This window comes from Bidens hawaiensis, unplaced genomic scaffold (genome assembly GCF_021521415.1).
Source record: "Bidens hawaiensis isolate Kalapana, Puna unplaced genomic scaffold, B.hawaiensis_p1.1 tig00013505_1, whole genome shotgun sequence".
Lineage (NCBI taxonomy): Eukaryota > Viridiplantae > Streptophyta > Magnoliopsida > Asterales > Asteraceae > Bidens > Bidens hawaiensis.
The window spans coordinates 114,076-127,723 of NW_027492146.1; the positions used below are offsets into that span (position 1 = coordinate 114,076).

The window sequence follows — 13,648 nt, forward strand, 5'->3', positions numbered from 1 at the left end:
GAGTAATTAAATTTAGTTAAAAGTATATAAAAATTGTCCAATATGGCTTGTCCCATACAACTTTTCGTGGTTTATTATAAAATTAATTGAAACATAGGATACCCTAGATTCGCTATTTTAGCTAAAATTAAAATCAAATCGACAAAAACAACTTTATTATCCTTGTATTACAAGTTAACCAACATATGCAAGTCTAACCACATAAATACGTTTTTGCAACTCATAATCTCACTCAACTTATACCGCTTTTTAAAACAAAATGAAATCATAAATAATCTGTCTAAGCTAAATAATTTCACCTTAAAAATATATAATATAATTACTAAGTTAAAATAGAATATCTCAAATTTCCAATATTAACCCGAATTACCAGAAAAAAAAAACTGCTATTTGGAGGATCTGGGTTTCTAAATTGGTTGAAAGCCTCTCTAAATTGGTCTTCTACACCAGAAAAGAAATAAGCAAATTTGGTGAGAGTTTCGATACGTTTTGGAGGATTTGGGTTTTTAGAAACGACAAACTTTTTTAGGGGAAGGCCAGTTCGATCTACAAAGTGGTAGATGATATTAGAGATAACTTTCTTGCGGTTATTTAATCGGTCCAAGTATTCTATAACGGATTGGAGAAGGTGGTCACTGGTCAGAGCTTAAAACCAAAATAAATTCCAACTTATAAAAAAATCACATAAGAGTCCCAATCATATTATGCTAATATACACTCGTCATGACAAAAACATTGGTAAATAATGAAACAATACACATATTTTTACAAACTCAATAATAATTCAATTAATAAGGATGAACATTCTTGGTTAAGCCACCATGCACATTGGTGAACAACCCCAACATTTCGGGCCGGTAAGGCAGGTACGACCGTCTGCGTTCTTCTTCCGTGTATTCTCCTCTACTCCTCAAGTAGGCCTCGTATCCCGTTGCCTTTTTTCCTTTCGTACTTGGCTTAACCACTCTAGCCTTTCCTCCGGTCACTTTAACAAACGTTCCGTCACTAGACGGGTTTGCTGTTGCCGCAGCTGACTTATCAGAACATTTAAGAAACACAAAGGCGTCACGGCCGTCGCTGTAACTCCGGCCGACTTTCTCCTTTAATCTCCATAGCTTCGAGAATCCGGTGGAGTTGCTCTTCTCACTAAGCTCCGCCGTGGCGGCGGCTGAGTCACCGGACCACGAGCAGTACGCTCCGGCGGTGATATCCTCATCGTCGTCGTTCTGTTCAGATTCCGACGACGGAAGTCCACGTGGCGATTCGATGAATATCTTATCCACTGGCGGCATATTCGGCAACCGATCTATCTCTTCAAGCTCATACTCACCGTCGTCTAGTAACAGCTTCTGGTCAAATAACGGAAGCAGTTTATCTTCGTGAATCGGTGCGTCATCGTCTCCGATCAACATAAATGTAAAATCATCATCATCATCTTCATGTTCATGTTCATGATGAGCTTTCAGATCTGGCAATAACTGTGAAGTAGACTCATCACCGTTGGAATTTAGGTCAAGTTTCGTGTTGAATCCAACGCTAATCGAATCAACTGATTGATCCATAATCGTCTAGATCTAGATCTGGAAATTAGTTGATTCAGTTTAAAGTTTCAGCTGCGAGATGCAAAATCTGTTTGAAGTTGTTAAGAGTTTGTTAGAGAAGTTGAGATGTACAAAATGTTTGAGAAATGATGTAAGATTGAAAATTGTAATATTATATAGAAGGCTTTTGGTAGTCTAATTTGGGTTCTTTTCATTACGTCGTGGCACACATATTTGAATTGACTTGACTTTGCTGTTGGTGTAATTCTTTTTTTATGGAAACAAAATCTCTAGGGTGTTGTTGGGTAAATGTTTAAAGTATAGGGGTTAAGAGTGTAATATAGAGATCATATTGCGTGTTCTAGAAGAAAGATGGAATGGTCCATTGGTCATCTACTCGTCTTTACTATTCCCTGCGATTTAGGGAACCTCTTAAGACGGTTTAAAGTTTGAACTAGATGGTGTAACGGGCTGTTTGTTAGCATTTTAATAGTCGTTAAGAGGCTACATTTTATTAATTCATAGCTTATTAAAGATAGGTAACCTTATGTCTGAACCATAACATATGGCAAACCGTCATATATGGATTGTCTCGGCTGTAATACCCTAATTTCACCTTAGTATTATTTTAATCACAAGTGACTCACACGTTTAATAAAAGCTATTAAGACGTTTTAAAAGGATAAACCAATGATTTTGTTTAAAGGGGTGAATTTGATTATATGAGAAAGTTTGACGATGTCAAAAGTCATGCCTGCAGACAAAGGCGAGAGGTTGTTGGCCATGAAACACACGTGTAAGAAGTCGTGACTTGTGGCTTACAAATAAAAGGGGATTGTGGTTGGAAACAAGTCACACGTGTAACCAATATGTTCCGGTAGGTCTTCCTATCTTATCTAAGAAAAAAATATATTTGTTTACCTTTCATTTCTCATCATCTGGTAGGTTTGACAAGCAATTTATTCTTTCTTTATTGATCCCAGCTATTTATAATTTGTAATTCTAAAATAAATAATACACAATCACCATTAATATTATACTTTCTTATTTTGGCATGATTACACATGTTTGGCTAAAAAAATTCTAAAGTTAAAGCTACGTTAACTTAAAACTATGAATGGCATTCTTTTTGAGTTTTTTATTCGGTTTCAAAGGTGCTTTTCCAAGCACACAAAGGTCTTACAAGACAACCATTTGGCTCTATTTCACTTCATAATGTCATGGAGGTGTTGAAAGTGGTTAATAGCGTGTTTGATGGCAGGGCCAGCCCAGAGCATATACGAGCTAGGATATATCACACAAGACCCAATAATTTCAGGGGTTTAAAAATAAAATTCGACTTCCTAACACATAATAAATTATACACACAATTCTGCTAATACTCTCGACTAGTTTAGTCGATAGGCATCCTGCATTCAAACTAAATATGACCATTGTTTAGGGTCTTTATGTCGTGTAGTATACCCATCAAGGATCAAGCAGGGCCCTCTGAGAATGCGGAGGACCATAAGGGCCTTGTACAAGTATAAAAAATAGGCCCCGCATATAAAATCACATAGCTTTAGATTTCATCCAATGTAAATTTTCATAAAAGCAAAGTGTTGAGTTTCATCCAATGTAAATTTTCATAAAAGCAAAGTGTTTGGTGTTACAGTCGACTCAAATAAAAAATACGGTTGGTGTTTATAATGCCATGATATAAAACAATCAAATATACATAGCAATGATTCAATCTTATAATATTGTTATATTGTTTAATAGTATAAGGTTGCAACAACTCATGAACAATAATAATTGATGTCAGCAGTACATGTCTTGTTCCATACATTGTCACTAAGGGCCAACAATGTTGGTTGGAAATTTCACATTACTAACGTGATATTCCAAACTTTAGTAGAACACACATGTTCATGTCTCTTTAAACCACGTACATTCATTCACCTTCAATATCATCCTTGGTGACAGCTTGAGCCTTGATGCACGTATGAGGCTAGGAATTTATTTCCTATTCAAGTTTTTTGGAAAACAGTTATATCATTATGAACGGTGACGAATCTAGGTCAAGAAGACAATTTTCTTTTAATTCCAATCTTAATATGGACCACATGTAATTTTGAAACTGACCTAAAATATAGACACCGACTCTCGAAAATAATTTACCTAATATCCAAAATTATACAAATATAATTATTTAAACATAATATGATCTAATAAGTACCAAATACAAAGCAGTTGAGCCCATTTTATACAATTAAACAAATAAACATAATCGCATATTTAACTGAACTCACTAGGTATGAAATCCAAATAAACAATAACCATTTTTAGCAATTAACCCACGACACCATTAACTAACTCGCTCAATTTAAACAATTAAAAAATTAAGCTTATAGAAAAATGAGTTTGCGGCATTTTTATTAACCAACCTCACCCGCAAGTCGACTTTTTAAACAAAAAACTCAATCAACGACTCTATCGAAACATCTACTGCCATTAGCTGTACGATTTTGTCAGGGTCGATTTTGGTCTCAGAAGATTCAAAACTGAAAATTTATTTTTTTTAATTTTTAGAAACCGTTTGAAAATATAAATTTAAATTCGTAACAAAATACCGACTAGACATCTTTTTAATTATTAAAAAAAAAATCTTTAGTTGTGTCTAGGTGACTTGGCTCTCAAGTCCCAAATAATGTTTTCCGAAACTTCGCACCAGACTGGGGATCGTTTATCCAAACTAAAGTAAGCCATTCTTTCTTATCATATTGGGCCTTGGCCCACTTCGTAGTGGTCCTGAACCTGACCAGCTTTTGGATCTAGAGGTGCATAAATAGGTTATCCAGTATTCCAGTTAACCAATAATTAGAGGTAGAGGTGCAAAAAAAACCCGAACCCGGAACCGGATCCGAAAAAATACCCGGAACCGATTTTTTAATACCCGGGTTTTTGATACCCGAACCCGTACCCGACCCTACCCGTAGGGTACGGATAGGGTATGCATTTCAGTACCAAAACCCGTACCCGGAACCGGACCCGATTTATACCCGGTAATACCCGAAAACCGGTACCGGTTCCATACCCGGAACCGGGTTTCTCCAGTACCCGAAACTGGGTTTTTAAAATACCCGATTTATATCCGAAATTACCCAAAAATACCCCTAAAAAGTGCAACCTCTTAAAAAATCCAATATATACCCGAAAAATACCCAAAAAAAAGCCCGAAAAAACCCGAAAAAAACCTGAAAATAGGGTTTATTCAATACCTGGAAATAGGGTATTTAAATACCCGGTTTTAGAATACCCGGTTCTATACCCGACACGAACCCGATGCATAGGGTATGGTTTTCAGAGACAATACTCGGACCCGAACCCGGATATTTGAAAAACCCGATTTGTGCACCTCTAACTAGAGGTGCACAAAAAACCCGAACCCGAAACCGGACCCGAAAAAATACCCGGAACCGGTTTTTTTATACCCGGGTTTTTAATACCCGAACCCGTACCCGACCCTACCCGTAGGGTACGGATAGGGTATGCATTTTAGTACCAAAACCCGTACCCGGAACTGGACCCGATTTATACCTGGTAATACCCGGAACCGGTTACATACCCAGAGCCGGGTTTTTCCAATACCCGAAACCGGGTTTTTCAAATAACCGAAAAATATCTGAAAAATACCCGAAAATACCCCTAAAAATTGTAACCCCTTAAAAAAATTCAATCTATACCCGGAAAAAACCCCAAAAAACCCAAAAATAGGGTTTTTTCAATACTCGACCCGAACCCAATGCATAGGGTATGTTTTTAGAGACAATACCTGGACCCGAACCCAACCAGGGTATTACCAATACCCAAATTTTCAATACCCGGTCATACCCGAACCCGGGTATTTGAAAAACCTGATTTGTGCACCTCTACCAATAACCGGTTAATTTTCTAACTGTTTTTTTTTAACGGAAAATAACCAGTTAAACCGGTTAATCGGGTCGGGTACTAACCGGTTTTGATAAATAATTAAAAAGATCGGTTAACCGGTTAAAAACCGGCTTTTAATAAAAATAATATCCGAATAACTAATCCGGATTCGGATCGATCCGATCTGAATATCCGAATAAGAATTTGGATCGGATTATTTGGGTTTCGGTTTCCGTTCGGATTTCGGATTTCTTGAACACCCCTATGCAATAGTACCTAGAATTACTACCCAAAAATATATAAAAGATCGTTGAGCCATGCGGGTTCCCGTAATAATTATGGCTCCTGTCCAAATCTGCCCACATTAGGATTTAATTGTCGATGGTTGATCCAATTTGATAGATTTGCCTTATGAAACAAGAAGTTCTCGCCCTGGAGGGATAATATCAACCACTTGGCGTCCATCCGATGCATCTGCTATGGTTTTTTCGTATCCCCCCTTTTCTTTTCGTAGGATTTTGCTTACTATACATGATGATGCTGTAGCATTATAAACTTTATTGTTATTTTTGCCCCGTCAAGACAAATGTGGCACTTTCTCATGTTTCCGCTACATAGATAAAAATATTTTAAGAAGAAAAGAATTCTACATTACAAAATAACATAAATGCATATTCATTCCAGAGAGAGAGAGAATATGGTTATGAGAATGAATGGTTATGTGGTTTGTATGACATCATGTGGATACCATGTACTGGTATCAAGTTACCAACAATTAAAGTGTTGTTGAGTGCTGGAACTCAAGCAAGGGCGGATTCAGCATTAAGTCAGGGGTAGCGTAGGTATTCCCTCAAATTCGTATTTTCTTCTATAAACTTTTAATATATTAGGTCCAAAGACCCCAAGTGCCCCATCCGTGTTTCTTTTGATGCCCCAAACCCAACTTTCCGAGCCAACTTTTCAAACACAAGTTTAATTTTTCTTTCACAAAATAACAATTAAGCTTGATTGTTCAATTGTCTAACCACTTCATCAATTAGTTATTAATATTGTGATATATTTTGTCAGTTTAATCGGGCCATTAAAAAAATTAGACCAAAATATGATAGTATTCACTATTTAGAGTATCATTTCTTTTTTATAATTCTACACTATTAAACTTTATTTTTTTTATTTGTACATAAGAGCTTTGTGCCGTAACAATTATGCAAAGGTTTTTATTAATTGTAATATGTATTTTGTTTATTGCGTTTTGAGAAATTTATTGCTTGCATTTTTATACGTGGTTTATTTACTGTAATTTCGTTTGACCCAACCCATTTTGGTTTGGTTTGTTTTAGTTTTATTCATGTAATTGTTTGGATATGTAATCAAGTAACCACAAATAATACACCAACTTTGCAAAAAAAATATAATTCAAATCCTAAAATCTAATTCATTCAATTTCACTATCAGTATACTAAAAACAAATAACGTTCGATCAAGGGATACACGATAAATAAAAGAAGAAAACATAAAATTACACAAGTCGTATCTCCCGTCACAACCTACATTGTCATTTGATCCTACCATCCTAAAGTGTTCTTCAACTCCATTCAAACAAGCACCTTTGAGATGTTGTACTAAATCTTACTTTTTCATCAAGCTTTGAACTATGTTCCTTAGAACCTCGTCCCCCGCCGCCGCCCTTAAGCTTCTTATGAACGCCGTCCTTGAAATCTTATTTTTCTGAACATATATAACGCGTTGGTTATTAGATTAATCAATCATGGAGGCATAAAAAAGAAGGAAAGATCATTAAAAACTAACATGATACGCGTGATGGAGTTTCTTGATCACGACCATCTTAGAAGAACTCAGATAGTTCGTGAGGCGGCTAGTCAAACCGTTGATGCCCATATGTGACGGTCTTGGTATCCTTAATGACGAAGTTCCTAAAAAAGTGATTTCACAAATTAAGATGCATTCTAAGATATCAACTAAACGTATAAAAAGTTTGGTTCATGGAAATTTGTTTAACCGTAAAATTTGGACAAAGAGTATTTTTAAGTCATCAGGACCGATTTGACCCGTGCCAAACCTAGCCCAACCTGCCCATAAAACTTTAAAAGGCTTACCTCAACTAACTTAAATTGGCTAATTGGTTTTTCTATGAGCGTCCCGACTCCCGTTTGCATCCGCTTTGCTTTTCCTTTAACTTCACCTTGAATAAAGTCCATATAAGTTATAACATGACAAATTATGAATTTAGATATTCGAATAAACTGAAAAAGGAAAAAAAACACGGCCTTTCTGTTATCAACAAAAAAATGTTCTGCATAAGCACATGAAGCTTAGATGCAGTTTGACCAAAAGCATGCCCAGATTCAAGTTTTAAAAAAAGGTATAAAAAAGAAATATAAGCAGCTAATTTCTTTATATTGGCATCTTGAATGTTAAAAGACCAAGCTAATGCCTGTCAGATTCTTCGTCTATTGTCATTTCGTGGTCTCTTAGACCTGATTTCAAAGTGTCTGCATCTGACTCGATCTAGAAAATACAAAACAAAACGTTAAAAGATTATAAAAAAACCACTGATAAATAGAGGAGATAATGATAATGGTTTATTAGTGCCACACACCTTATTGAGTTTTTCCCTGACCAGTCGAACCGTCTGATTCATCGACTCTACTGGAAAATAATCCTGATATTATAATAAAACAAATGTTTGAGTTAGCACACGTAAACAAACCCGGCCATACAAGAGAAACAAAAAAACTAAATTTAAAGTAATGTAATTTCAAGAAACTCTTAGCATTGCATATTTGGCTCCCACTTATGACTAGGGTCTAGACAACAGACATTATGTAAGAAGGTTCAGATACTGTCATACTATGCATCTTCATTTATTAAGAATAATTTAATGAATTCCAAGGGGCACTTATACATTCATCGTGGCACGGTTCATTCAAAGATTTCAAGATGAGACTTGAGAGTTTCATATTTGCTGATGATATGTCAGTAAGGCAAGAATCATTACAAAACACGAAATTACTGTGAGAACAAAAAGAACAAATCTGAATTGTTAAGTTTTTGATCGGTTGCTCATAGTTCATATACCATTACTCCAAATTATTTTGTGCTTCTTTATACACATGCCTTGGTTATGTATATAAAAAAACCATCAAACTAAGTTGTTCAAATATTTTTAAAATTTTGTAACGTTTACCTACACATGTGTAGGTTATCTAACAATCAAACAAGTTTGTTTATATTGTTTTTGAGTTTCATGAGATATGAATGAGAAACAATAAACATTAGGTTTATGCCATTTTCTTTTAAATATAAGATTTTGAAAAATGAAAAACTCAATGTTTCATTTTGTTATGCGTCTTCTCAAATATAGTGCTCCGTATAGATCCCTATGTCAGTTATATAATATAACGGGTTGCACCTGATTCGAAGAAACTGTTGAGATAAAAGTTCGGCTGTGAATAGTAGTATGTTGGGCCTGTGTCTCTAATGGGGCGCTGTAACAATAACATATAATCAGATTTTCCAAAATAACAAAGTATTATATTTAAATACTCAGGATAAAATAATATAAATTAGATTATAGACCTTTGTTGAATATTTAATGGCTCAGATATGAAATTCTTGTGGGATTGAATAGAACCTGCACTGGAAAAAGGGCCCTTGGATCTTCCAGCTGAAACAACAAACACGCAAAACATATTTTTTTCAGTACATATATAGAATGATGTTATTTTCTAAATCGCTTACGATTAAGTCTAGCAATAACTTCTTTTCTTCTTCCTTCCAACTTCTCCTTGGTGTCATCAAGGCTCTCGTATTGTGGTGCGTATGAAACTTGAAGCCGATTTCCAACAAAAACCGATTCATCCAACTTCCTTTTGGCAAATCTACATTAAAGAAGCTTTAGAAAATACTCTTGCATTGCACATAAGTTTAATCAACTAATAAGAGTACTCGTGATTTACGATGTATATATATTTTATTGCCATATGACAAATGATTTGTTTAAACCACCTGGCATTGTGAACGTGATGAAACTTGATCCAATAAACATCAGTGAATGGTTCACAATCTTCATCATCCAGTGGTACAAATCTACAAAAGAGAAACATAAAATCAAACCGAGCTCTCAAAAGTAATAAACAAAATGTATCATGCTCAAAAAGCCCTCTTATGCAAACATAAGTCATATAGGTGAGAGCAATAACCAAACCATTAACCAAAACCGATCCAAATTAACCAAAAATCGGTTATCCGTTTATTTGTACTCGCTTAACCGAACCTAACTATTCATATTTTCATACAATTCTAGCTTTTATACCTCCATTTCATGTATTTCTAAGGGAAAACTTTACCCCAAGTTCGGTTTTGGCTACTAAACAAAATTAACCAAACCAAAAACCAACAAACTAACCGAATAGACCAAACCGATTAACCGAAGACCTACTGGTTAACAAAATAGATCACGTGATGACTTTGGTTTCGGTTTGGGCTAATAACCAAAACCGAACAGTGAACAGTCATATCAGTTAAACAACATCACAATTTGAACGAGCACGAGCACTAACCAAAATCAGTTATCGGTTTTTTTGTACCCTCGTTTTACCCAAATTAACCGAACCGAACTATTCATATTTTCATATAATTCTAGCAATCTAGCTTTTATACCTCCATTTGATGTATTTCTAAGGACAAACTTTCCCCAAGTTTGGTTTTGGTTATTAAACAAAATTAACCGAACAGAAAACCAACAAACTAACCGAATAAACCAAACCGATTAACCGAAAACCTACTGGTTAACAAAATAGATCAAGTGATGACTTCGGTCTCGGTTTAGGCTAATAACCGAAACCGAACCGTGAACAGTCATATCAGTTAAACAACATCACAATTCAAACAAGCACAAGCACTAACCAAAATCAGTTATTGGTTTTCTTGTACCCTCGTTTAACCGAAATTAACCGAACCAAACTATTCATATTTTCATATAATTCTAGCTTTTACCGAAAACTTTACCCCAAGTTCGATTTTGGTTATTAAACAAAATTAACCGAACTGAAAACCAACAAACTAACCGAATAAACCAAGCTGATTAACCAAAAACCTACTGGTTAACAAAATAGATCAAGTGATGACTCCAGTTTCGGTTTAGGCTAATAACCAAAACCGAACCATGAACAGTCATATCAGTTAAACAACATCACAATTCGAACGAGCAAGAGCACTAACCAAAATTAGTTATCAGTTTTTTTGTATCCTCGTTTTACCGAAATCAACCGAACCGAACCATTCATATTTTCATATAATTCTAGCTTTTATACCTACATTTCATGTATTTCTAAAGAAAAACTTTCACTAAGTTTGGTTTTGGTTATTAAACAAAATTAACCGAACTGACTAACCGAAAACCTACTTGTTTCGGTTTAGGCTAATACCGAAGCGAACGGTGCACAGTCATATCAATTAAACAAGATCACAATTCGAACGAGCACTACTAACACAAAATGATATTATCCAGCAGTAAATTAAGCTCAAAATCATTAAACTAAAGTCATCAAATAAAAATAAGAATTAGCATCTAATCTTACTCGTCAATTTGACCGTATCCACAGAACAATTTCCGTAACTCATCACCGCAACCTAAAGCCGGAACATTCCTCACGATCAAATACCTAATTACAAGAGAGTAGTTATTTAGGGCTCACATAACAAATACAACAACATAACATAATTGGATAGATATTCAGCACAATCAAACAAACGAAAATGGATTGGTATACGAACTTTGATTCGTCGCAAACGGTATAAACACGTACCGCAGGTGTCTCGTCTTTGTTACGCGCCATTTTCTCCCACTGAATCAATTTCGTCACCAATCAAAACCCCCAAATTGGAAACCCTTAGGTGTGGCTGGTTTGTTTTGGTGCGGTTTTAAACTAAAACATAACTGAAAACCAAAACTTAGGTTTTTGAACTTTTAAAATAGTTTGGTTTCGGTTTTTTTAATTTTTAGTTTTCGTTTTGGTTTCAGTTCGGTTTCAACATTTGTTATTTTTTGCTTGAAAATTTTAGGTCGAAAATAATTAATATAAGTATAAATAACTTTGTTAATTGTTAACTGACAGACTATTACCCGTTTGATCAAAAATTTTTAAGTTACATATTTATTTAAATTTTATAAATTAGTTAAAATTAAAAATTAAAAAAAAAATAGGAATTCGGTTCGGTTCGGTTTGATTCGATTTTTTCGGGTTTTACAAAAGCATCAAACCAAACCGTTGGTTTTTGTTTTGGTTTGGAGTTTTCGGTTTTTTCAGTTTTTTACACGCCACTAACATAAACGTCCGTTTATGTTCGTTCATTTTATGTATTTTTATTCATGTTCATTTGTATTTGTTTGTTTATACTCGTTTAAGTTTGTTTTTATTCATTTACATTCGTGAATGGTTCAGGTTTTAAACGAACGAACATGACACAAACATTTGTTCCATTATATGTTCATGTTGGTGCTTCAGTTAAAGTTAAATTGACCAACACGAATATGCCTATTTCTGTGTTTGTTCATTTCGTTTATAGAACTAGGCTAGACATATTTGTTTACTAGCTTAAGTTCTTAAAATTATACGTACTCGTTTACTCTCGTGAATCTAATCAATTTTCACTTATAAGGTTAATAAATGAGCTTTACTTGAGACCTGAAGTTGGCTCCAAGTTTGTTTATACTCTTGTCTAAAATCAATCCAAACAAGAGGCTAGTGTATGGTTCACTTTAGTTGAAAACTTTTAGCTTCCGGTATAGGTTGATACGTGCATCTACTTTATAAACTTAGACTTAAAACGCCCAATCAATAGTTATGATAGCATTCACGTACGTCATTTATACGTTATTATGCATATACTACACACACATGTTTTAGGACTTAATGTATAATAACACGCTTCATTATTTATTCATCTATTGTGATCACCGATCATAAAAACGGAACGAGCAACTTAATCGTATTGTGAACTGGAATTGGTAAAATGGTGCTTAGACCGGTGAAATCAGCGAATCAAGTTAGATTTATTTTGTATATTTTACAAACTCTTATTTGATTGACTTACAATAAATGAAAACCAAATTATGTTAGATCGACAGATGGTATACTATTGCCGGAATACGAATTTATATATGCAAGAGTTAATTAAAAATCGTAATTATAAAAATAAAAACCCAAATATTCGTTCTTACCAAACCGAAAATGTCACCACGTAGCGACCTGTCAAATCACAAATGAAATGCAACAAATTTAATTAGAAAAAAAGTTAACGTTAGTTTCAAATAGATTTATAAAATCATATTATATTTGGATTGTTACAATAAATGCTACTTTTATTCAAAATAATACTTCCAAAATACATGTCACTAGAAGACGCTACTCTCGATTCATCATTAAAGCTTGAATTTGGTCTGTTTTTTTTTTTTTAATTTTAAATCGAAGTTTTATATAATTTACTATAAAACGATTACAATAAAGTGGCAGGCAAACGGGCAATAAGCTGCGCCGCAACCCCCTTTTGAACAGCAAAGCCAATCCTGCTAAAAACGAAGCTTTGGGACCTAGAAGCTGAAGAGGTTCCGTGTACGACGCGCTGAACCCTACTCAAAAATTTCACAGCCTCTGGAGCCAGAAAATCAAATGTATCAAAGGCAAATGGTAGAAAGACATGTTGATTATCTAAACAAGCTTTCTCGTGTTTAACAACTTTGCCCGATTCAGCCTTCAACGCAGCCTGACCCACAACAAACCCACGGTCCCTGAGCCCAACAAGAGGAGACACTCCTGTAAGATCCACACAGGCGTGTTTCCCCCCTGCCCACCCGAACACAAGAATATCAGCTGGTCGTAAAGTAGACCTCCCTTCAATAGGATCCGTGAGAAAGTTAACAGGGGCCTCCTTTTTAGCAGAAATCCATGCCCGTTTAAGAACATCACACAGAACATCCCTAACCAGATCATGTCTGTATTTAAAGCCAGGCAATTCTTTGCAATGCACCGCATGGTCACCAAAAGAATCCAAACAGACCTTACGACAAATTGGGCAAGGTTCATCCGTCGGGAACATAGGGATCATTAACCGGTACTTAAGGATAGCCCGATACTCCTAACCCGACATACGTTGGCCTAATCCTTCAATGG

General features: G+C 35.1%; 2 protein-coding genes across 2 annotated transcripts; both read right to left on the reverse strand.

The window, feature by feature from the left end:
* Window positions 1-788: 788 nt before the first annotated feature.
* Window positions 789-1,562, reverse strand: LOC143544235 (uncharacterized). Its single transcript, XM_077036379.1, has one exon. The coding sequence runs from the start codon at window positions 1,560-1,562 to the stop codon at window positions 789-791; it is 774 nt and encodes a 257-aa protein (XP_076892494.1).
* A 6,235-nt stretch (window positions 1,563-7,797) lies between these two features.
* Window positions 7,798-11,354, reverse strand: LOC143544253 (uncharacterized). The gene is made up of 8 exons (XM_077036394.1): window positions 11,253-11,354; window positions 11,057-11,140; window positions 9,483-9,563; window positions 9,216-9,355; window positions 9,054-9,141; window positions 8,887-8,962; window positions 8,074-8,136; window positions 7,798-7,982 (listed from the first exon to the last, which is right to left on the reverse strand). The coding sequence occupies exons 1-8, from the start codon at window positions 11,312-11,314 to the stop codon at window positions 7,902-7,904; spliced, it is 675 nt and encodes a 224-aa protein (XP_076892509.1). The 5' UTR covers window positions 11,315-11,354; the 3' UTR covers window positions 7,798-7,901.
* Window positions 11,355-13,648: the final 2,294 nt, after the last annotated feature.